Source organism: Microtus pennsylvanicus, chromosome 3 (genome assembly GCF_037038515.1).
Source record: "Microtus pennsylvanicus isolate mMicPen1 chromosome 3, mMicPen1.hap1, whole genome shotgun sequence".
NCBI lineage: Eukaryota > Metazoa > Chordata > Mammalia > Rodentia > Cricetidae > Microtus > Microtus pennsylvanicus.
The window spans coordinates 34819377-34845208 of record NC_134581.1 but is presented as its reverse complement, the minus strand read 5'-3'; the positions used below and the strand labels follow the sequence as shown (position 1 = coordinate 34845208).

General features: G+C 40.9%; 1 protein-coding gene across 2 annotated transcripts in view; it reads left to right on the top strand.

Moving 5' to 3' along the window:
* Cyb5r4 (cytochrome b5 reductase 4) overlaps positions 1–25832 on the top strand; it is a 63795-nt gene that overhangs the window by 21587 nt on the left and 16376 nt on the right. The window contains exons 5-10 of one of the 2 annotated variants that reach the window (XM_075965058.1): positions 1838–1867; positions 4956–5016; positions 6356–6413; positions 8175–8268; positions 10010–10042; positions 12297–12419. In XM_075965058.1, coding sequence (XP_075821173.1) covers positions 1838–1867; positions 4956–5016; positions 6356–6413; positions 8175–8268; positions 10010–10042; positions 12297–12419 — 399 coding nt within the window. The remainder of the gene's footprint in view (positions 1–1837; positions 1868–4955; positions 5017–6355; positions 6414–8174; positions 8269–10009; positions 10043–12296; positions 12420–25832) is intronic. The other variant, XM_075965059.1, reaches the window with a different exon arrangement.

Below are 25832 nucleotides of genomic sequence, written 5' to 3'. Positions count from 1 at the left end.
TTCTGCAGAATCCATTAAGTTCTGGCAGACTGAATTCAGTGCATATTAAGAAAATAGTCCTCTGATGTAATTTTTTTCCTAGAAACAAATTACCTGGAATAATTTTTCAAAATCTATGAGTGCCTTGGGTAAAAACAGAATTTTTTCATGACAAATGAGATTTATCAGATTGCTGGCTCTGTAGCACACCGAGATGGATTTAATATACAGTACTGTGAGTTTGCTGTTTGTTCTTAGGTGAAGCAGATAATCACAGCTGCAGAGGCCATAACAGGTAAAACTGAGGAGGGCAGTTAGGACAGGCAGTGGTCGGCAGTGCTCCCTTACAAATGGTAATGCTAGATGGTCCTTTGGCAATAGCCACTTGAGGTACAACTTTTATGGTGTTTTAAGTCTTGTATGTTTTTAGGAAGTATTAAACAACAACGTGAAGAAAAATAGGACTGGATTTGTAGGGAGACAGATTCACTCTTGACTTTGGTGAAGAACTCTGGATCCTTCTAGGCCTTGGCTTCGGATCCTCTTCGTTCCTGAAGAAGAGAAGGCAGTAGTCTGTTGTGTATTGTAAGAGTCCTCTCGGTGTAGAGTTAGTTTTATTAGAAGGGGAAACGATGACTTGGTGGTCTTCTTAGTCATGGCCACTTTGTGTTGGGTGAGTGAATTAGAGGAGTGTTTGGGATTTTGGATTTTTATAAATTAGAAGACAGAAGATTCGAAAGCAGAGCCTGGCACACACCTGCAACTCCAGCACGCGGGAGGATAAGAAAGAAGGGCTGCAGGTTTGAAGGATGGAGGAAGGGTACTTTGATTTAAGTACATTTCTTTTTCTTTTGTTTTGTTTTTCAAGACAGGGTTTCTCTGTATAACAGCCCTGGCTGTCCTGGAATTCGCTCTGTAGACCAGGCTGGCCTCGAACTCACAGAGATCCTCCTGCTTCTGCCTCCCAAGTGCTGGAATTAAAGGGTTGCACTACCACCGCCCGGCTTACATTTCTTTACCGCATGGTGATGCCATTCTACCATGTCACCTGTCAGTCTGACTTCGGGACGTGTTATCTTAGCTTGTCAACCTGCTGAGGGGATGAAACCAGAGTTGTGTCACAGTTGTGCTTACTAAGATATATTAGACTCTGGTGCATGCACTGCTATCCTGAAAGAAAATACCTGTTGAGGGTTTCCTGGGTTGTAACTCTAAGAATTGTATTCTAAGTACATGTGAAAGTTTTAACACATTTACCTGATTTTGGCCACTTTATGTTTATAACAGTATACATACAGACTGATAATAGATAATAAAACCCCTTTGGAGTGTTAATATTTGTATTTAATAGGATATAACCTAATAAATTCTGTTTTCTTTATATTAATTTAGAATATGACATCTCAGATAAAACTTGGGGTATATGTGCTCTTTGGAGAAATAATTTGTGGCCCAGTTGTAAAACACATGCCTAGCATTCTCAGAGTCCACAGATTGATTGCCAGCACTTGGGGGTAGGGGTCAAGAAATAAATTCCAAAATACTGAGGGATGTGGATTATGCACAAGACATACACACGTACACACACATGCACACATACACACTCACACGCACACACACACAAACACACACACGCACGCACGTACAGAGCCCTGGGAAGTGTCCTGATGATCTCCAGAGACCACACTGACTTACTTGAAACAATGGCTCTCCATGTCATAGTCCCATTTCTGTCCTCACACCCTAGAAGAAAGCAGCCCTTTGAGACTGTTAATAGTTTAACCAGTAAAATGACTTGATAGTCTCTTTAATGATATAGTATTCTTACCTGACTTTTTCTCCCCAAATCATCATACAGACTGCCATGAAGGAAAGAAAGTCTTAAATGGTAAGTCATATAAATTAGTGATAAACTTACATGTTGATACTGCTTCACAGAATTGTCTGGGGTATTTGGATTAAAAAAAATGCAAAAGCTGTCTTTGCTTGTCTAAACTTAAGGGATTTACTAGAACTTTATGTGCCTTTTATTTCAACTATTACTTTTAAAACAATTACTTTTATGAAATCTCTAAGCCCAAAGCATAAATGTTTTTAGTGACTAAAACAGGACTCAGGTGGCTCCCTTAGGTGTGTGTGTGTGAGTTAACCTGCTGTTCCTTGGTTGAGCAGCACAGACATCACGGTTGGCACTGCCCCTTTCACACCCAATTGAGGTGTGGTGTTAATACTGACTGATGAAATGCATGGGCTCCTCTGACTGAGTGTATTATTGTACCTGTAGATCCAGATTTTTTTTCTCCCTTTGTGCAAAACAAAGTTACAGAAATAGAGCTAGCAAGCTAGGTTTTCAGAAGAATCACCTTTTTTTAAGTGTGAAAGTAGCCTGTAACTTGCAACTTAGGATGTTTGAAGTTGTCATGGTATAACACTGCAGGGAATGCAGGAAATGAAGGGCTGCTCTTAGGCTCATCTGGTGCTTGGCTCTTCTGTGATGCTGCAGAAACAACCATCCTCCTTGCCTGTCACATGTTGCTTTCAGCATCTTTACTGCAGATGCACTGTATTTAATATTTCAATTAAAAATATTCTTAGATATCACTCTCCAAGTAATGTGGAACCATTACATGTTGTGACTTGGAGTCTCTATAGTAATGGGGTATAGTTGTATCTATTTCCGTATATGTATCTGTGTATCTATGTATGTATTTGTATTTTGTAACTGTTTCTCACATTTGGCTCAGCTAAGGCTATGTGGTAATTCTATATTATGTTTGCAAATGTAATCTGCCTGCTTTTAATGTCATTATTTCAACAGTTAATTAAAATCCTGAGTGGGATAGATGAGTTTTATTTTATAGTAAGGCCCAGAGCCCTTAAACTGACGCCATTCTGTCAGCCAACACTTTGAAGGTTCTTTGGGAACACCTGACTTATTACTCTGCTCTGACGTAGACTTATCCCCGAGTCTCCAGAGGATGATTCTGTGGTTTCTTTTTGCTCATGCTGAAAACAGGATAGATTCTGTCAAGTTTGGCCTTGCTCTTCTAATGAGCTGTATTTCTGTGCTACTCTCTTGAATTTTAAAAGGTACCTGGAAATGGTCTCTTTTGTGCTTTCCTGTTGAAGAAGAAAAAGCAATGGTTTTGCATAAGGCTCTAGTGCTGGCACAGAGCTTATGTCCAGCCCTTTCTGATCTTAACCAAACATACAAGATCGTACAAGATCAAAAATGACTGTAAATGTATGAATTTTGTTGATGCTTTTCCTCACAGTAAATTTTAAATTTTGATGCATGTTTTTTAAGAGACCACCAAAATAAAAATGACAATCTTTTAATAAAATATCTTTCACCACTTTCAAATAATTTAATAAGACTATTTTTTTTTAGTGTATTCATTTTAGAAAAAGATGCTTGTGGCTCTGGCTTTAGTTATGAGGCCTGATGGTCACATACATCTTTGAGGATCTTGGTCTGAAAACATAGTGTGCTCTGCGTAGTAACAGTGGAAGAGATGAAAGCTGAAGAAACCAGACAGGCTTCACCAAGAGCCTCATTCCCAACAGTATTGCTGTTTTGCATCCGCACTTTTCCTAAGCCTGAGTATATAGGGAAGTTCCGGAAATCTCTAACCTCTCTCACCTGGAAGTGCTTCCAACTCCAGCCTCCTGTAGTGATTGTTACTAGTCTGGGAGCTCTAAGGCTAACTGGATTACTGTTTTTTTTTCCCCTGTAGTTTGAGAAGTGGTAACAAAATTAAATAGTTTATTTTCAAAAGTTACTTAGCAGTCCAGGCACAAACAAGGCACTCCTCTGGAGGGAGGAAACAGTGCCTGCAGGCTCTCCAGAGGGCTTCCCTGTCTCAGAGCTTTCTGAAATGACTTGAAAACCAGTTGGTGTAGCCCTTTAAAGGCCATGTTAATGTAGACATGTGTGAATTAATCAAAATGGAAAAGAATACCATATTGGTGTGCCAGTAGAGCTTCAATACTTAAGCACTGTGGTAAGATGTGTCCATTTCTACAACTGTGCTGGTGGTTTAAGTCAACCTGGTACAGCCAGAGTCCTCTACGAGGGAGAAATCTCAATAGAGAAATATCTCCCCATAAGATGTGGCTGTAGGCAAGCCTGTAGGGTATTTTAATAAGTGATTGATGTGGGTGGTGTCATCCCTTGGCTGCTGGTCCTGGATGTTGTAAAGAAGCTGGCTTGAGCAAACCTTGAGGAGAAACCAGGAATAGCCCTCCTTTATGGCCTTTGCATTGGTTCCTGCCTCCAGGTTTCCTCCCTGACTTTCCTCAGTAATAAACTGTACTGTGGGTCAGTAAGTGGAAATAAACTTCCCAAGTTGATTTTGATCATGATGTTTTATCAAAGAAATGAAACCCCTAACTAAGACAACAACCATTTTGACTAAAGCTAAACATGCATGCATACTATATGCCCACCAGAATTGTAGATTTTGTTCTTTAAAATGTGCATGTCAGTGTGCAAGGCTTATAACCACGTTCCCATAATAGTACCTGTTCAGGAATGACTTATCAATAGAAGAGTGGGTGAATTGTAACTAAGTCATACAATGCAATAATTTTCAGTATAAAAAGGAACAGACTACTTATGCACTTAACAGAATGGCTAAAATCTCAGGAAATTCTAGGTTTGACTTGTTAGAACTGTGATGCTAAGGATGAACAACAACAAAAGATCAAAATAAACCATGCTTTATGATCCCTTTCTATATAGTATATAGTGCCACTAATATATGTCCATGATTTAAAAATAGTTTGGTGTCATAAGTCACAATATGGTTATCCTTGGGAGAGAGCAAGCTATAGGAAGACACCCAAAGAACATGCTGGTGACAAGGGTCTTTCTTGCTTTATGGTTTAGTAGCATGTTTATTAAGATGTCCCTTGTGTATGTGTGTACATGGGTTTAGTGTGGTGTAGATAAATTACTGTTTTTCTTTGTGAAGGCATGCTTTCCAAGAGCCAAGTGACAGATACACTGCCCAGGGAAGGCCCTAGTTCTCCAAGGTATGCACTCTTCTTTACATTTCAAAGTGAGAGCACTTCTGCACAGACCCACAGACACTGTGGGAAAGAACCCAGCACTGGGGTTGTTTCTTGTTTACCGCCAGTTTTGCTCAGCACACAAATGGCAGCGCCTCTTCATCAGATGGGTTGCAGAAGAAGGTTGTTCCATAAGTGATTTTTAGATAACTGAAGTTTGAGCTGTTTTAAATACTTTAAACCACTATTTTAAAATGATTTTTTCTTTCTGGTCAGGTGATAGTGACTCACACCTTTAATCCCAGCAATTAGGAGGCAGAGGCAGGTGGATCTTTATAAGTTCAAGGCCAGCCTGGTCTGCAAAGTGAGTTCCAGGACAGCCAGGGTGGTTACACAAAGAAACTCTGTTTCACAAAAAAAAAAAAAAGCATCAAAAAGAGTTTTTGTCTAATAATGATAAAATGCATGCTCAGGGTAGGAAGTTTAGAAAACATAGTGGTAACCCCTTTAAACCTTAGACATAGATGCCAAACTCTGGGGCTGACTGACTTATACAATTCCTTCACACACTACATTTGTAGTGCTGGTATTATAGTGTCGTCTGTGAGCGATATCTTTTGTTGTTAATATTCTGTGAAAACTTCTGTATTCCGTCACATAGCCATACCATTGTTTATTTCAATATTCAATCTTTATGTCTATTTTGGTGGTGTTTTTAAATTTAAATTTTAATGGAAATTCTTTAATATGTTTAATATTTGACAACCTTGGGCACGAGCCCTCACCGTTCACCTTGGTTGGAACAGGACTTTTTCCCCATGACGTTTGCTGCCACATGTGTTGAGGGCAACTAGTCTGTAAGCTTTCAGGGATTCTCCTGCCTCTGCCTTCCATCTTCCCACAAGAAAACTGGGATTACAGATGTGTACTCCCTCATCAGGCTTTAGGTGGGCTGTGTGGGTTTGAACTCTTGTCTTGATATTTATTTAGCAAGTATTTTCCACTGAGTCGTCTCCCCAGCTCAAGAATGAATTTCTTTAGTAGTGATATTTTCATTATAGAGAAGGAAGGCAATGAGCATGCAGATTTCTTTGTGCTCCTTAACAACACATGTATGTATTCTATTATTCTCTGAGAAGATTTTTTTAGAACAATGTATAGCCTTTATTTGCCCATTTTGGTGGTCTATTTGGAAATAAATGTCAGGTATATCATGATGACTGTAACAAGTTAAGGTTACCATGTAGATACGAGTTTTACCTGGAGAAGCCTATTTCCCACTGTGGATTTTAAATGTTGATAATTTCACGTGTTATTGCAAATCATTCTGGATGTTTTCTTCTTTCACTTTACTGTCTTACAGCTATGACTGGTTCCAAACAGAGTCCTCAGTCACCATTGCTATATACACCAAACAAAAGGTAAACATTCTGTTGAAAACAAGAGGAAATAAATAGTAAGAATTAGTTGCTTTTATTTACATGCAGATTCTTTTCTAAGATCTTTTTTATATTAGCTTATTTGTTCTCCATAACAATCCTGAGGCAGAAAGCAAATGTTCTCCCGATTTTACAAAGAAGGGTTAATTTTTTCCCCAAAGCCTGTGTTTGGAAGCTAGGTAGGTGTTCTGGCTCCTGTCTGGCAGATAGCTGTTACCACCCATCTGTGTAGCCTGTAAACCTATTGAGTGTTGTTCTGTGTGCTTTCCAGTTAACTTTGCTGTAAGAGTACACTTTCTGGGATTAGAAAGACTATACTGCTGAGACTTAATATACTTGAACTGTTAATGGCATTTGGGTACCCCTTGGAAACAAGATTAAGGAGCTTGCTCATTTATTTGTGAATCTTCACGTGGCACTTCTTGTATATAAGGCACCATTATACGTCAGAAATGTGATTCTGGGCCAGGTCCACATACTTGTTTCACAGGGTGGATAGTCCAGCTAGAAAGCTGGATGAATATATTTACATTGTTTCCAGCCACATCCTCCAGTGCCTGCTCACCTTCCACATCTGAGGAGCCTTGTGAATGGAATCTATTTCTGCAGTAATTTCAGTGGGGTTTGAAATGCAGTGACTGAGGAAAGGGGACATTTACGAATGGGACGATATGTGTAATGCATGGTATAAGTAGTAAGTACCACAACACCTCTCTTTTGTTTCTGTGTACTACTTATACCATGCATTGGACACATCATCCCATTCGTAAGCTTCCAGTTGAAGAGAGGGAGGAGGGAATATATGAGTAAGGGAGGTCAAGATCACGATGGAGAAATCTATAGAGACAGCTGAACCAAGCTTGTGGAAACTCGGGAACTCTAGACTGACAGCTATGAGGCTCCATGGACTGAACTAGGCCGTCCATATGTGGGAGACAGTGGTGAAGCCTGGACTATCTGAGGGGCCCCTGGCAGTAGGACCAGAATCTATCCCTGGTTCATGAGCTAGCTTGTTAGGACTCATTCCCTATGGTGGGATACCTTGCTTAGCATTAATGTTGTGGGGAGAGGCTTGGTTCTGCCCCAATTTAAAGTACGAGACCTTGTTGACTCCCCATGGAGCCCTTACCCCTTAGGAGGAGTAAATGAGCGGTAGGCTGGTGGAAGGGAGGTGCGCGGGAGCAGGAGGAGGAGTAAATGAGCGGTAGGCTGGTGGAAGGGAGGTGCGCGGGAGCAGGAGGAGGGGCGGGATGGAAAACTATGGAATGTAGATGAAATTAAAAAACAAAACTTTAAAAGGTTTCTTGAATAATTTTGAGATTGGTGGAGATCAATAGGTTACATACTTTCTCAGAATCACACGGTAGTGGAAAGCTAAAATGAAAACAATTAAAGATCTTAAATTCTGGGTCATAGTCTTAGTTTTCTTCTATGTTGTTTCTTAAAAAAATATTCTTGAACAACTAATAGATGCTGACCAGTGTTCTACAGATAGTCTGTAGGGTTCATGACTTTAAAACCATGGCCACAGCGGATGTTAAACAGAGGAAATGTGTGCTTAGAATTACAGTGACGTTCATAGAAGGGAAGGGACTGGCTTATATGAGGGAGAAATGAGAACCAAGAATAATATTCATGTTGCTTGGAGACGTGTACCAGGAAAGTGCCCCTCATCGCCTCAGAAATGGAGTTCTCTGGGGACAGTTCTCATTTTTCATCTTTCTATTTTTGCTTCCTTTTAAGAATATCAGTTTAGACTCAGTAATGGTTGACCTCCAGGGTGACTCCTTGAGAACAGAAACTTTTATCCAGGATCATTCTTATCTTATACATATCGGTGAGTATCTCATTTTTACTAATGGGAATATTTTCATTTTCTTTCACTATGACAATAGCGTGGTCTGCAGTCTAGAAGGCTGTAATATTTTATCTGCTATCATCATTTTGGTTTGTCATTTCTGATCATTTTACAGTCAGTGTTTTTCCTTCATGCTAATAAAAATGGCAGCATGGTTCCCTTTCCAAACTGAAGTAATTATAAGCCTAACGTGTTGTCTGTTGTGTGACACAGCCCCGACTTCATGCAATCAGATGCGATCAGAATCAATCATAAAATACTAGTTCACTTTTATAAGTGTCTTACTCGATGGCTATAAATAAGACTCTGGAGACCTCTGGTCACCATGTGAGCATTACTTACTGGGATGTCCATTCCTTGCGCCCCAGGACATCAGAGGCAGCAACCAAACAGCCTGGACTGCAAGCTTGCTCATCTCCTAACAGCCAGAGATAAGCCTTGTTAATTTTGACCTATCGGGGGTAAGAAGTTCTGAAACCAAAGAGACCAAATGTTTGATCTGTTTGTCACCTATAATGAAATTGAGTCTAAGATCTCATTGTTTTCTCCTCTTATGACTATGATGTATTTCTAGTTAGAAAATAGATGTGACACACACAAAACAATCCCTAAACAATAGCAAATATATATTAATTTTTAAATAAATTGTCAGTGTGCATATGTACATGATATGAACATGCAAGTGTCATGGTATAACATGTATGGAGGTCAAAGGGCAGTTTTATGGATTTGGTTTTCTCCTTTCTACCCTTATATGAATCCTGGGAAGGAACTCGGGTTGTCAGGTTTGCATGGCCAGCACCTTTACCCAGTCATTCATAAATGGGGAGTGGTTGTGGGGTGGGGACTGTGGGGCCCTATCCCTTGGTACTGAAGAACAGGCTACTAAAGGAATCTGGGTGAGAGGGGCCTGCTGTCTTCAGTTGTGTAAACACTGATGAACCAGGCTCCAGGGGATAGTTCCAATGCAGAGACCACACTGATAACCATGGTCCAACCCAGAGGGACACAAACAAAACAGAAGACATGAAGATGAGTAGGGAAGAGGACAGGTAGATGGGGAAGAGAAGGCAGGGCTGCAAGCAATCAGAGTGCATTTATATACATAGGAAATTGTCAAGAGCAAAATTAATACTAATAAAACAACTTCTGGATACCAGTTCTGCATTGGAAAGACCGAAACAGTGCAGAATGAGATTTAGAGCAGAGTGATGAAGCCACACTTTGCCTTTGCTGTTTACGGAACAGATGTCAGTGAATGTAAAGATCTGTCTCCTGTTAACCATTCAACCATTCATTGCATTCATAATACCTGAAAGTGCTTGCTTGCTTATAGGCTCTCAAAAGATTGATATATACCAGACAGACACACACACACATAGGAAAAGCTAAGTTGACACTGTCTGACCTGTGTCAGCAGGGCACAGGACACACAACCAGCCTGCAGTGTTGCCTCCTCCCCCAACTGCTCATCTCGAGTCTCACTCTGTATGATTGTCAGTCTGGAATGAAGGTTGGTTACATAGGGAGAAGTATGGAAAGATGGAAGAAATTTAAGCAATTTGACTCTTTCAGAGCACGTATTTTCTTTTAGTCTCTCAGTACACTCTTCTAGTCTTGAGCAGTTTGAAATAGTACATTTAAGTTGATCTTACAGGTATAGATTGATTTTATAAATTGAATTTTGGTGGTAACTAAAAAACTTTTTTTTTTATTTCAGGGCTAAGCCATGAAGTTCAAGAAAATTTTTCTGGTAAGTACTAAAAACCAGAAAGAAATTATGTGTGTATACACACACACATACATAGGCATGTATAGAAAGGGAAAAAAAACCCAGGCATTTGTCTTTATTTTTCTTACATATATTTTCATGTCATAAATACATTAATTTTAAAGTACACTCTTTCTGGTTTCTGTTTTCCCTCTTTTCTTTCTCCTTGCTCTTCTTGATTTATTTATTTATTTATCTATTTATTTATTTATTATATATACAATATTCTGTCTGCATGTATGCCTGCAGGCCAGAAGAGGGCACCAGACCCCATTACAGATGGTTGTGAGCCATGATGTGGTTGCTGGAAATTGAACTCAGGACCTTTGGAAGAGCAGTTAATGCTCTTAACCTCTGAGCCTTCTCTCCAGCCCTCTCCTTGCTCTTCTTATCTCTCTATTTTCCTTTTCTCTCTCTTAAGAACATTCCTGTCCGATTTTGTTCTTCCTCTCTGCCCTGCTCCTCACATGCAGCTCGTAGGCACGCACTAGACCAGACACACTCTCATAGCTACATACACTCAAGTGGATGCCAGGGTGGAGCACACTGAGCTGCAATATTGCCACATACCATGTGCAGTGCGGGTTCCTTGGGAGGTGAGGACTCAAAATAGTTTCTGACTTCCAGGCTTCTCTCCTTACCATATACCATAGTAAGCTCTTTACATTCAAGGAGCTTGTTTTTATTCTCATGAAGTCTGAACTCAGTCATTTAATTGAATTCACTTTGCTCATCTGTTGCACTGTGGCAGACTCTCAGGTTCACAGTGTAGAAGAACAGATACCTAGCTTCTTAGCAAAGTAAAGTGTGTGTTACGACTTTAAAAGCATGTTACTCATCAGATTTAAGTCGGTAGCTAGACATCCTTGTTTTATTACTGGCCTCACACAAAGAACTGTTCTAGTCACTGAGCAAGGAAGAGCATCTGAAAGACTTTCAGTGACAAGCAGTTCCCATGGGCTTTCTCTTATGTACGTCCTATGTGCTAAATCTTCTGAGTCTGCTCTTCTATTTTCAGGCTCAGTGTTGTTCTCAATTCACAATATAGACCTCTCAGGCTTAACTAAATATATGAAAAGAGAATAAATTGTTTGGTTTGATGGGCCCATTTGGTGTGCCTGTGCTTCAGGCTGTGGCTAGGATGTGTATTTAAGACTCCATCTTGCCCTTTTGAAAGTCACACATATAACCTGGATAGAGGTGGGCGGTCCTTGGACTTCCCACAGGTCAGGGAACCCTGATTGCTCTTCGAGCAGATGAGGGAGGGGGACTTGATCGGGGGAGGGGGAGGGAAATGGGAGGCAGTGGCGGGGAGGAGGCAGAAATCCTTAATAAATAAATTAAAAAAAAATAAATAAAACTATCCATCACATGGTCCCACACCCATGAATTGAACTCAGCGAGTTATAAAAATAGGAAAAAGAAAAAGAGGACATGAACTGGGGGGACTGGAGAGAATTGGGGGGAGGAGCAGGGGACAAATATCAAAATACACTGTACATCTGTATGAAATTATCAAAGAATAAAAACATATTAAAAACCAAAAAAAAAGTAAATCTTAAGACAATTTTACAATTAAAGATGATTCAGTTTGAAAAAAAAAAAAAGAAAGTCACACATATAATATCAGGCCTTGGTAAATTGGTTTGAAAGAAGCCAGTCTGAATCTAAAATGTTGTAAAAGGAGTGGGCCATGTCCTGCTGCCCGGCTAACTTATCCCCCGAAATAATCACACAGAAATTATATTGATTAAATTACTGCTTGGCCCATAAGCTCTGGCCTCTTATTGGCTAACTCTCACATCTTGATTCAACCCATTTCTAATAATCTGTATGTCACCATGAGGTCGTGGCTTACCGGGAAAGATTCAGCATGTCTGACCTGGCAGCTAACTCCATGGAGGCAATCTCTTCCTGCCTTCTTCCGAGCATCCCGTTCTGTCTACTCCGCCCACCTAATTTTCTGCCCTCTCAAAAGGCTAAGGCAGTCTCTTTATTTAACCAATGAAAGTAACACATAGACAGAAAAACCTCCTACACCACTAAAATAAGCTGGATTTAGCATCAGATAAAACAAAAATCACTTTTACTGACCAAGTGAACAAAATCTTATTTTTCTATTAATTTTTATTGTTATATAAGAGCATGTTAGTGTACCCATATGAGAAAGTTTAGTTTTAGAATAAAATTTTGCATTTAGTATCAGTGAAACTAGTGAAATTTCTTTTCTTTTCAGTACGGGTCATTGAGAATGTTGGAAAAGTAGATATTGTCCTGCAAAAGAGAGAAAATATTTCTTGGAAATGTCTTGGTCAGCCCTTGGAGAAGCATGATTCCTTTATTCCAAAGAAAGATACAGGTACACAGTACTCTTGTTTCTTATATTTGTTTTGTAAAGGTTTTAAGTAGCATTTTATTTATTTGGCATGTCTCTGTGTGGGCACACATCCATACAATGGTTTTCATGTGGAGGTCAGGGGACAGTTTGCACAACTTGGTTCTCTTCTACCATATGGGTCCTGGGGATCAAACTCGGGTTGTCAGTCTTGACTGCAAGAACCTTTACCCACTGAGCCAGCCCACTAGCCCATCTTTAAAAAAAAAAAAATACCTGATGGTGTTCCAGTGTTTCCTTTTCTCTGTGTGACCTCTCAGCGCACAATCTTGTTTGTTGTTTGTTTTGATGTTCCATACCAGATGCAGTCTTTGATATTTCTGATCTCATGTCTGCTCATGTTTCAGCTGGTAACAGCTGTGCATGAAGGGTTGGGCTTGTTGCCAGTATATTCCCTGTGCAGATGAGTGTTTTCTCTGAGGACAGTTTGATGCCAGGATTTGTGAGTCTCCTGGGAACAGTATTCTCCCTTCACACAGTCTTTGGAAGGCTCGTCTGCAAAGAAAGCTGCAGTTCTATAAATGCGACTTAGTCTCATCCTTCTCTTCCTCCTGTTTTTGTTTGGTTTTTGGTTTTGGTTTTTTGTTTGTTTGTTTGTTTTTGTCCAATCCCCCCCCCCCCCCCGCGCTAGAATACTGTCTTAGTTAGCTAAAGTACTATGACTGCTCATCACAGCTTAAGAACAGAATTTATTTTCTCTCAGTTGTGGAGTTTATAAGTACAGTCATGGTATTGGCAGGATTAGACTCTTCTAAGGCCCCTCTGCTTGGCTTGTGTGCTTTTCTGAGTGTGTGTATGCGTGTGAGTGTGTGTTAACTTTTCTGGAAAGGGACACGATTGCCCTCACTTTACCTTAAGTACTTTTTAAAGGACCTGTCTTCAAATGTAGTTACAGTCCCAGGTCCTGGCTGCTACAGTTTTGCCACTCTAATGAGAGGACACAGTCTCCTCTAGTGCATGCCCAATCCACTACCCTGTGCTACTTTGTAATTAGGTTAGAGGGGCCATTGCACGGCTGTGCTAAGTAGGAGAGAGCTTACGTGGGGTGGCGAGCATCTGAGCCCTTAGACTTTTAACCCGAAAGTTTCCATTTTACCTTTTTCTGATGTTAGCAGTGGTGGGTCCTGCTAACCTCAGGGCATTAAAGGGATTTTTTTCTGTTAAAAAATTCCAGTCTGCTGCTGCTTACATTTCTGGTTTAGGATTCCACTTTCTCAGGTCTGCTGAGTTAGTCACTAGTCATCTGTTTTTTTTTCTAGTTCCCAGCATTTTTTTCTTTTTCCTTTTTCTTTATTTTTTAAAACAGTGTCTTCTTCTTTTACATACCAATCCCAGTCTCCTCTCCCTCTCCTCCTCCCACTACCTGCACCTTTCATGCACCCCACCCCCATCCACTCCTTAGAGACGGAGGCTTCCCATGGGAGTCAACAAAGTCATCTGGCACATCACTTTGAGGCAGGACCAAGGCTCTCCCACCATATCAAGGCTGAGCAGGGTATCCCTCCAAAGAGAATGGGCTCCAAAAAGTCAGTTTAAGCACTAGGGATAAATCCTGGTCCGTCCCACTGCCAGTGGTCCCACAGATGCCCCAGCCATATATCTGTCACCCACATTCAGAGGACCTACTTTGGGCCTATGCAGCCACCGCCCCTCCCGTCAGTCTGGAGTCAGTGAGCTGTGGGTTTCCCCATCATGGTCTTGATGCCTTTGCTCATATCCATCCTCCCTCTCTTTGACTGGACTCTGGGAGCTCAGCCCGGTGCTAACTGTGGATCTCTGCATCTGCTTCCATCAGTTGCTGGATGGAATTTCTATGATGAAAATTAAGGTAGTCATCAATCTGATTACAGGGGAAGGCCAATTCAGGTTCCCTCTCCACTATTGCTTAGGGTCTTAGCTGGGGCAGCTGAGATGGGAGAAAAGGACAGAGAAGGAGAACAAAGAAAGAGACATCTTGATTGAGGGAGCCATTATGGGGATAGTGAGAAACCTGACACTAGGGAAATTCCCAGGAATCCCAGCATTTATTTTCATCCCTCCTGTTCTTTCTGTCCTTGTAGATGTATGACCTAAGCAACCAAGCATATATGTGCAGTCTGTTGCAGTCATTTAGTGGATTCAGATGGTAACTCTTTGTATTCAATAAACATCTTTTAATTTTTAAAGTTATTACAAGCTATGGAAATTCAAAATAACTTCTACTCTCATGATTTAATATAGAACTAAAACTGTGTGGGAGTTTCGCCCCACCAGTAACCAATTACCTAGTGATTCCAGTTGGGTATCCTAGAGTCGGAATCAATCCTGATACTAAGTAGAGGCTAGTGCAGACCATATAGTTAAGGGCTTGGTTCCGTGAACTTTCCAAACTTCTGGTGCCCATCATAGTTCCCAGGTTCTGTACTTTTAGTAAACCAACATTAGAGTTTTCACTATCCCACCTTGGGTTAAAAAAAAAATGTGCTAGAGTGTTTTGCAGAACTCAGACAAGCAGTGTACTTATGCATTTATTATAAAGGACACAGAGGATTGTGAGAAGTGTAGAGCTTCTATGCCATCTAGAGCTATGCCGCTCCCCAGGCATCCCATGTGTCCAGCAAATGTTAGACTTTCTGAACTCTGTCCTGGGGGTTCCTGTTATACATCACTGACCATTACAGTTCAGCATTCGGGCCCCATCCAGAGTCTGTACAGAATCTACTAAGAGTCACCTCCTTAGAACAAAGATCCTGTCATGCTGGGCATTCAAGTGATTTGCAGTTCTGTATCAGCCATACCCATCCCTGGGAAATTACAAAGACTTCAAGAACTAGAGTGAAGGCCAACTTCTCATGGCTGTCACTCTGTGTCAGAAACTGGAGGCAAAAGCCAGTATCTTTTTTATTATTTCTCATTATAAATATACATTTATGGGTAATTTATGTTTCAATCAGACATCCTGTTTTTTTGTGTGATGTCATTTGTTGAAGACTGATTTAGCACTGTGCTATGAAACAGAAGCAGAAATTATGTTCCCAGGAAGGAACAAGAACATATAACAAACATAAAGTGGAGAAACAAGCCTACAAGGGTGAGTTATGCAGTCCAAACACAGCATACTTTAAGGCAGCCTTACATAAAAAAGACAGGTGAATTTGATACCGAGTGACTACCTACAGAAGGTGGACTTCAAATGTTTTGGAAGTGGAATCCATAGCTTTCACAAAAGCAGCAATCTTCAGGGGATGTTTGGGGGAAAGCTACACATCCTTACCAGCTGTTTTGTGCCAGGCACTGTACGGTTATAGAGGGAAATTTTTAAGATTATATGGAACATTTTAAACCACTTTGATTTTGCCATAGCAGTGTGCTGTGAGCCTTGTGGTATTAGGTAGGGGAAGAACACAGAAAATGTGGCCTAATGTAAAGATCCAGCAGAGAACGGGGTGGGACACTGCCACCTGAAAAGAGAACAGAGCCTGTTGTCCAGGATTATCCGCTCCTAGTGACAGAGGAGGCCTAGGCCGCCAGATAAAAGCCTAGTCAAAAATCAGTGATTCTGAAAACCAAGGCTGACCTTCATTTGAAGATAGAATGACCGTCATTGAACTGCTTACCCTGTAATTTCCCGAGGCTTTCTGTGAACTCTTTTATCTGCGCTATAAGTTTCTTTTAGTCCTGAGCCACCATTTAAAAAGAAATCTTGAATTTAAGAAAAAGTAAAGGAAAATCAGGCAGGAAAGCTTCAGCCATGTTCTTGCTGACATTGGAGTCGGGAGTGGTACACAGTAGATTTCCTGCTTTGGAAATAGCTCGGTGTTTAGGCACCCGTTTTCTTTGACAAATGAGCAAAGACAATTTTTCCTTTCCCTTTCTTAAATCGTGACCTAAACTGTAGTGAGAATTCTTACCTCACCAGTGCATCGTTGATTTGCTGTCAGTCCACATTGCATTTACAATCAACCGCCGTATGGTTCCTAGGTTTTTGATGTGTCTTAATAACATTATTGGCTTTTTAAGATCAGTATGTTTTTTAGGTTTTAGTTTGAAATTTTAGTTTGAAAGCAATTGTGTAAGTTGAAAACCAGTGTGTTCTCATGGCAAATTGTTATTGCCGCCGAAGATTCAGATGCGGTCAAACACAGGAGTCAGAGACTGGAAACTGTGCTGTTGTGTGCCTTTGCTCCAAATGCAGAGGTTGTGTGATGCTTGGCTGCATTTTCCTCCCCAGAATGGAGATTATGAATGAATAGTTGTGTGTGTGTGCACATGTGTGTGCCTGTATGTGTGCACACATTGAGAAATCATTATTTTTTTCTAGTCCTAATCTCATCTTTTATTTATTTGCTTTTCCTGTAATATAGAATTTAATACCTGGATAAGGGACGTTTTAAAGATCTGTCAATAAACAACCCAGAAAATTGGTCTTAAAAGAAGAAAAAATGACATTTTTTAATAACTTCATAATTTTGATATGTCAACATTCGTGAGTAAGCTTTTAGGTTAACACTTGTGTATACACACACACACACACACACACCTTCAATTCAGGTTGAATTATATATATGCAATTGCTAATATTGAATGTTAGTTTTAGTTTCTCCAGGGCTTCTTAGCTGCTGACAGACATGTGTACAAAGGAGCGTGTGCCTGTAAGGATGTTTGCTGGAACATGGCGAGCCGTCATTTCTCTCAGGTGTTCTATGGGCCTGCACACTGCAACTACACAAAGAGCCACTGTCACCTCCCCAGCCCTTGCTTGTGCATCCATGTTTGTCTGTCACCTTAGAAAGCACTCATAGTTACTAGAAATGAGTAAATTCTATGACCAGCAGTAAATGTTTCACCATATTTTACTCTCTAAGATGTCTGCTCTGCTTAGGTTGCAAAAAACTGTTGCTTGCAGGTAACTTGGACATGCTTTGGCATCTTGCTGTCCTGCTTCCCCTTCTATGAGAATTCCCTGACTGTGAAATCAGAACAATACTGATACGAGCTGACAAGACAATGCCTAAGTAAGAACCCCCTGCTCTGTTACTGTAGCAAATCCATTGTGGCTGGTGTAGAAATTGGGAAGTCAAAAGACGAATAGTTTTCATCCATCACTGAAGTCAGGATGACATGTACTATTCGCGGTACATATTTAGAGGGAAGCACTGTGGCCTTTAGGCTAGGCAGGGAAGGAAGGCACCCGCCCAGGGTTTCTCACTCAGGGAGTGCCTAAGGCACTCCAGTTAGTTTCCAGTTAGTTGCTGCTTCCCCGCCTAGGAGGAATGTATAAGGGTAAGATATATGTTCCTAGACTCTGCCTTCTGTTCTTCAACACCATTCTCCCAAGATTTGAAACCTCAAAATTCCCTGCCCAAAGGCCCAAAATCTAGGGTTTTTTCTTTTATTTATTTATTTTTAATAAATAAGTTTAATTTATTTATTAAATTTTTAATAGATTTCTGCCTCCTCCCCGCCACCACCTCCCATTTCCCTCCCCCTTCCCCAATCAAGTCCCCCTCCCTTGTCAGCCCAAAGAGCAATCAGTGTTCCCTGCCCTGTGGGAAGTCCAAGGACCACCCACCTCCATCCAGGTCTAGTAAGGTGAGCATCCAAACTGCCTAGGCTCCCACAAAGCCAGTACATGCAGTAGAATCAAAATCCACTGCCATTGTTCTTGAGTTATCAGTAATCCTCATTGTCCGCTATGTTCAGCTAATTCGGGATCAACCTACACCTGAACCCAGTAATACCACTCTTGGGAATATACCCAAGAGATGCCCTGTTGATTGCCTTGCGGGCCACTTAGTCTAGGGTTAGTAGCCCGCCTGGCAGGTCAGTTATTCCAGGGTCCCGGAGAGGCACTACCTGGAAGATATGGGCTAGGAGACAGGAAGAAGGCCATGCAAAGTTTGTCAAAGCCTCCGTTTATTAGGGACGAGATACAACCTTTTATAGGGTAAGGAGTTGGGGGGATGGGCACAGGGTTCTGGGCTCTTGCCGCGTGGTTCACGTTGGTCACATGGTCCTCGTTGGTCACGTAGGCAGGAGGTTATCTTCGGTCAAGTCACAGTAGGCCTGGAAGTTGACACACCTAGTTCTCTAGATAGTTTAGAATGCGGGGTGGGTTCCGCTAACAGATAGCTCTCATTAACAGCCAATTTGGGTGTGGGGTAGGCTCTGTCAATAGAACCATTCTTAACACAATTAGGGGTGTGGGGTTCTCTACAGACTCCCCAGGGTGATGGTTCCTGTAATGATTTTAGGAGGAAATTGGCTCCTGACAGATCCCCCTTTCTTTTATAAAGACAGGCCGCTATTAAGTGAAGGGCATCAGGTCAGAGTCCAACCAAGGTGTCAGATCTAAAGGAGCAGTGACTGGGGCAAGGAGAGACCCTCCTCTCGAATGGTGAAGCAATTTACCTCTCCTGGGAACAGAGGGGTGCCTTATGATTCTTAGGTCGAGTGGGGACCAGGTCTTTATCCCCCTAACCCGTCCTAGGATTCCCAGTATCCTGTCTTAGGTTGGGGGATTTCCTGCCACAGGTCACCCGTCCTTGGAGCTCCTCAAATGAAAGGTATCTAGCGAGATTTAAAGTAAACAGATCACAGGTCGACCCTGTCTTAGGCCATGTGGAGGGCACTCCTCGTGCCTGGCACCATGCCATGTTGAGCCGGTTTCTACAACCTCTGTATGGTGTGCTGTTCAGGCGAGGATCCACACTAACTCCCGTCATTGGGCCCCTGTGTCTATCACTAATGAAAAGACTGTGAGTAGCTCCTCAAACAAAATATAATGATATAATTTTGGGCACCAATAACTCCATCTTCCAGACAAGAAGAAAGGGCATTTTCCAAACCCAGTATTCACCTTTTTATCTGGCCTTAGGTATCCTCCTTCCTAAATGCCTACTCCACAATAAGATTATGAGTGCTGCCTGCCAACAATTAGGGCAGTGTAAAAGGGGTCTAAATCTAAAATTTTTAACATATGCATTAAACCCAAACATTTTACAGCGTGTGTCAGACTTTTCCCAACATCTATAAGCAGTTACAAATATCAGGTCAATTGTAGTAAGGGCACAATGACATACATTGTTGTTTCAAATACCACCAGTTCCAGTCTCTGAGCAACAGTGACAGGAACCCTAATCTTTCCCCTTCTTAAGTGAAGAAGCATTAATATTTTAATTAAAATGAGTTCTGTGTCCCAAACATTAAAACTGTCTGATGTTTAGTCCGCATCTTAGTTTTAAAGCAAACCAGAATTCAAACTGCAGAAGGAGCTCAGCATTAGTGCTTCAGGACAGGTGGGATTCCTGGGTGAGGTGAGCTGGATTCAGCTATCTGAAGCACATCCTGGCACTTCTCAGGTGGGTCTCCCTGGACTCTCTAGGGGCAGAATTGACACCCTGCAGAGTGGTGTAGCAGGTTCTGTTATCAGGCACTCCTCTCCTTGGGGGCAGGAAAGGCCGGACCAAGGACCTCTCCCCAGTCTCCTCTGGAACTCCTCTCTGGGCATCTGCAGCCTCGACATCAGATCCAGCTTTTATTTTCTTTCTGTGAAAAAAGCATAAACATATCCTCGACCCCAAATATATATAGGTCGGGTTTTTTCATAATGCATTGCAAGGGCTTTTCCACCTTGCCTTAGCAAAGGTCAGCTTGGTGTTATCACATCAGATCCGTTTGCATCAGGATCTGCTTGCAACCTTTTATGAGTTGCTTTCAAGGAGCCTTATTACGCTCCACAATTTCTTTTTTATTAGCCATATATGCAGCTCTTCCATTGGAAAAGCCATTTGTAAAATTTAGCATAAAATCCTTTAAGGGATTTTTTTGTTATAACATTAGCAAAATACAGTTGTGTGAATTGTAGCAATGATCTTGGAAAAGATTATTGTTTTTGCCTTTGAATTGAGCAAAGACAATTGTCCAGGAATCAATCTTAAAATTATCAATGAATCTATTATTTAGTATAAGAAACATTGATTATAGTCAATATTTTGTAAAGCCATTTTTTAGCTTTTATCCTGCCCTTTTATATTAGACAGGCTACTGTTTTAAATTAAGAGTTTAATATCTTAACTGGCAAAACTGAGAAGGTTTAGCCATAAACAGCATTTTTTATAAAACTGTTGTAGAATAAGTTTTACATTTAATATACACATTTGCCATAGCTGAATTATAATTAATATACTGTATTTGTCGATTATTGTATACTTTACCTGTTGATTTATATTTTACCTGCTTGAGTACCTGTTAGGCAGCTGTTTAAGCTTTCCATTGGAAACTGTTTTTTGTAAGAATTTTACCTAGCGGCTCAAGGTCTTCCATAAGAATATTATAACTAGGGCTTTAACCATTGTACATCCAACCTGTTTGGGCGCCACTGTTGATTGCCTTGCGGGCCACTTAGTCTAGGGTTAGTAGCCCGCCTGGCAGGTCAGTTATTCCAGGGTCCCGGAGAGGCACTACCTGGAAGATATGGGCTAGGAGACAGGAAGAAGGCCATGCAAAGTTTGTCAAAGCCTCCGTTTATTAGGGATGAGATACAACCTTTTATAGGGTAAGGAGTTGGGGGGATGGGCACAGGGTTCTGGGCTCTTGCCGCGTGGTTCACGTTGGTCACATGGTCCTCGTTGGTCACGTAGGCAGGAGGTTATCTTCGGTCAAGTCACAGTAGGCCTGGAAGTTGACACACCTAGTTCTCTAGATAGTTTAGAATGCGGGGTGGGTTTCGCTAACAGATAGCTCTCATTAACAGCCAATTTGGGTGTGGGGTAGGCTCTGTCAATAGAACCATTCTTAACACAATTAGGGGTGTGGGGTTCTCTACAGACTCCCCAGGGTGATGGTTCCTGTAATGATTTTAGGAGGAAATTGGCTCCTGACAATGCCCTATCATACAACAAAAGTATATGCTCAACTATGTTCATAGCAGCATTGTTTGTAATAGCCAGAACCTGGAAACAACCTAGATGCCCTTCAACGGAAGAATGGATGAAGAAAGTATGGAATATATACATATTAGAGTACTACTCAGCAGTAAAAAACAAGGACTTCTTGAATTTTGCATGCAAAATGACGGAAATAGAAAACACTATCCTGAGTGAGGTAAGCCAGACCCAAAAAGAGGAACATGGGATGTACTCACTCATAATTTGTTTCTAGCCATAAACCAAGGACATTGAGCCTATAATTCGTGATCCTAGAGAAGCTAAATAAGAAGGTGAAACCAAAGAAAAACATATAGGCATCCTCCTGGATATTAACCTTCACCAGGCGATGAAAGGAGACAGAGACAGAGACCCACATTGGAGCACCGGACTGAAATCCCAAGGTCCAAATCAGGAGCAGAAGGAGAGAGAGCACGAGCAAGGAACTCAGGACCGCGAGGGATGCACCCACACACTGAGACAATGGGGATGTTCTATTGGGAACTCACCAAGGCCAGCTGGCCTGGGTCTGAAAAAGCATGGAATAAAACCAAAATCTAGTTTTATCCAAGGAATACCCAGGACTGTTGTTGGAAGAACGTGGATGAGTTCATTTGTCCATCCTTGTGTAAACCTCACTTGGTGACAGATGAGGATGAAGACAGAAAAGGGGAGAATTGGGCTGTAGGCCTCAGCTATTTCAATATGTGATACTCTTAGGAGCTTAAGAATGCCCAACCTTCTTGGATATTATGAAGGCGTATGTTTTCAAGATGCAATATAGAACACAATACAGTTTTGACTGATGTATAATATTTTACTATTTGGCCATAAACCATCTTAGTTTTTGGTTGTATTCTCAACATGGGGCCCAGGAAGTGGTATGGTAGTGATTCTCAACCATTGCAATGCAGCGGTACTTTAATACAGTTTTTCATGTTATGGTGATCCCAGCCATAACATTATTTTCATTGCTACTTTATAACTATAATTTTGTTACTGTTATGAATTATAAATATCTGTGTTTTCCAATGGCTTTAGGTAACCCCTGTGATAGGATCATTCAACCATAAAGGGGTCATAACCCACAAGTTGAGAATCAACTGTTGTATATGAATTCTAGTTTTCCTTTAAACACTGGTTGCTAGTTTGGAGGCCCTTTACTTCCTGTGATCTGGAGTAAATTTTTTCTGTACCAAGTTACGTACTATTAAATGAATCAGAGGGAAAGAGAGGAAAAAGTAATTAAAATGAATATATTACTGAGCGATTCTGTTCCTGTAAATGCTATTTTCTGAGAGAGGAGATAAACCATTATCAGTCTTTGGGGGTATATTTATACTCAATAGAATTTATAAATGACAATGTTTTAGAATTTTTATAATAAATCCTTCTAATAAATGGCAATTGTTTTGTGTAGTATAGTGTTTCTAGTATTTACAGAAATTCTTGCTTCCTTTTACAGAAGTCAGTATATGTCATAAACTTACAGTTTTCAGCTGTCACTTAGTAAAAGGTTCTTTATTGTTTAGTCATTTAGGCAGGATGCTTTATGATTCATATGCATGTACAATTCATATATAGAAGCATAGAATAACATACATTTTTCTTTTTTTAAAATGGGGTGTGATTTTATTATGTTTTTTATATTTTTTAAAGGAAAACAAACTATATTTTTTCATTATACATCTAATCCAAGTTCCCACTTCCTCCCCTCCTCAAATTTCCTCCCCAATCCCCCACCCCCACCCTTATCCACTCCTCAGAGAGGGTAAGACACATTGCTCTGCGGAAGGCCCAAGGCCCTCCCTGCTATATTTAGGCTGAACAAGGTATCCATCCAAAGAGAATAGGGTCCCAAAAAGCCAGTAGAAGCCGTAGGGATAAATCCTGGTGTCACTGCCAGTGGCCTCCGCAGTCTGCCCAGCCATACAACTGTCACCCACATTCACAGGGACTAGTTGGACCTATGCTGGCTCCTTCCCTGTCTGGCTGAAGTTGGTGAGCTCAGGTAGACTGTTTCAGTGGGTGTCACCATCATGGTCTTGACCTCTTTGCTCATATTCTCACTCCTCCCACTCTCCAACTGAACTTTGGGAGCTCAGCCCAGTGCTCTGATGTACGTCTCTGCCTCTATTTCCATCAGTTGTTGAATGAAGGTTCTATGATGATATTTGAGATATTCATCAGTCTAATTACAGGGCAAGGTCAGTTCGGGCCCCCTCTCCCCTATTGCTTAGGGTCTTAGCTGGGGTCATCCTTGTGGATCCCTGGGAATTTCTCTAGAGCCAGGTTTTTTGCTAACCCCATAATGGCTCCCTCAATCCTTGCTCTCATCTCTGTCCTTCCTTCATCTGACTATCCCATTCCCTCAAGTTCTCCTCCCCCCTCTTCTTCTCTCTCCCCTTGTCTTCCACTCTTCCTACTCCCTCCACCCCCATGCTCCCAATTTTGTCAGGCAATCTTGTTTATTTTGACTTTCCAGGTAGATCTATATGTTTTTCTTAGGGTTCACCTTATTACTTAGCTTCTCTAGGATCATGGACTATAGGCACAATATCCTTTGTTTATAGGTAGTATCCACTTATGAGTGAGTACATACCATATTCACCTCTTTGGGTCTGGGTTACCTCACTCAGGATAGTGTTTTCTATTTCCATACATTTGCACGAAAAATTCAAGATGTCATTGTTTTTTACCGCTGAGTAGTACTCTAATGTGTAAATGTGCCACGTTTTCTTTGTTCATTCTTCGGTTTAGGGCATCTAGGTTGTTTCCAGGTTCTGGCTATTACAAATAATGCTGCTGTGAACATAGTTGAACAAATGTCTTTGTAGTTTGATTGAACATCTTATGAGTATATGCCCAAGAGTGGTATTGGTGGATCTTGAGATAGGTTGATTCCCAATTTTCTGAGAAACTGCCATACTGATTTCCAAAGTGGTTGTATAAGTTTGCATTCCCACCAGCAATGGAGGAGTGTTCTCCTTGCTCAACATCCTCTCCAGCATAAGCAATCATTGGTGTTTTTGATCTTAGCCATTCTGACTGGTGTAAAATGTTATTTCAGAGTTGTTTTGATTTGCATTTCCATGATGGTGAAACATCACCTTTCCCAATAACCACAAATAACAAAAATATCTTGGATAGATAGGGTCAACATTTAAAAAAGGCAATCCTACCAAAAGCATTCTGTAGATTCAATGCAATCCCCATCAAAATCCCAACACAATTTTTCACAGACCTTGAAAGAACAATAATCAACTTCATATGGAAAAACAAAAAACTCAGGATAGCCAAAAAATCCTGTACAATAAAGGAACTTCTGGAGGCATCACCATCCCTGACATCAAGCTCTATTACAGAGCTACAGTAATGAAAACAGCTTGGTATTGGCATAAAAACAGAGAGGTTGACCAATGCAATTGAATTGAAGACCCAGATATTAATCCACATACCTATGAACACTTGATTTTTGACAAAGAAGCTAAAATTATACAATGGGAAAAAAAGCATCTTCAGCAAATGGTGCTGGCATAACTGGATGTCAACATGTAGAAGAATGAAAATAGATCCATATTTATCCCTATGCACAAACTCAAGTCCAAATAGATTAAAGACCTCAATATAAATCTGACCACACTGAACCTGATAGAAAAGAAAGTAGGAAGTAGTCTTCAATGCATAGGCACAGGAGACTACTTCCTAAGTGTAACCCCACTATCACAGACACTGAGAGCAACAATAAATAAATGGGACCCCTGAAACTGAGAAGCTTCTATAAAGCAAAGGACACAGTCAATAAGACAAAAAGGCAGCTTACTTAATGGGAAAAGATCTTCACCAACGCTACATCAAAGGACTGATCTCCAAAATATATAAGGAACTCAAGGCACAAAATGCAAAGAAAATCTATATTGAGAATCAATCTTATTCATTGAAAATGACTGTGACATGAAATATCAGTGAAAGCAGGGAAGGAGGAAGTCCAATACTAATACGTGTGTGTGTGTGTGTGTGTGTGTGTGTGTGTGTGTGTGTGTGTATCTGTCTGTCTGTCTGAGAGAGAGAGTGTGTGTGTCTGTGTGTGTTTGTGTCTGTGTTTATGTGTGTGAGTGAGTTTGTGTGTGTGTCTGTGTGTGTGAGTTTGTGTCTATGTGAGTTTGTGTGTATTTGTGTGTGTCTGTGTGTTTGTGTCTGTGTGTGTCTCTGTGTGTGAGTTTGTTTGTGTATTTGTGTCTGTGAGTGTGTTTGTGTGTGTGAGTATGTGTGTGTGTATGTGTGTTTTCTTTGCACTTTGCTTCTGATGTTAAAAATATGTGTGTGTGCTCTTAAGTCAATTGAACTTCTTTTGTGAATTGTCTAGTCTACTCAATTGTTCATTTATGGATTTCTTTTATACAACCACAGAACTAGAAGTTTCTGTCTTACTGAGAGTCATAAAAATAGAAAAGCCCTCACCTACCAAATC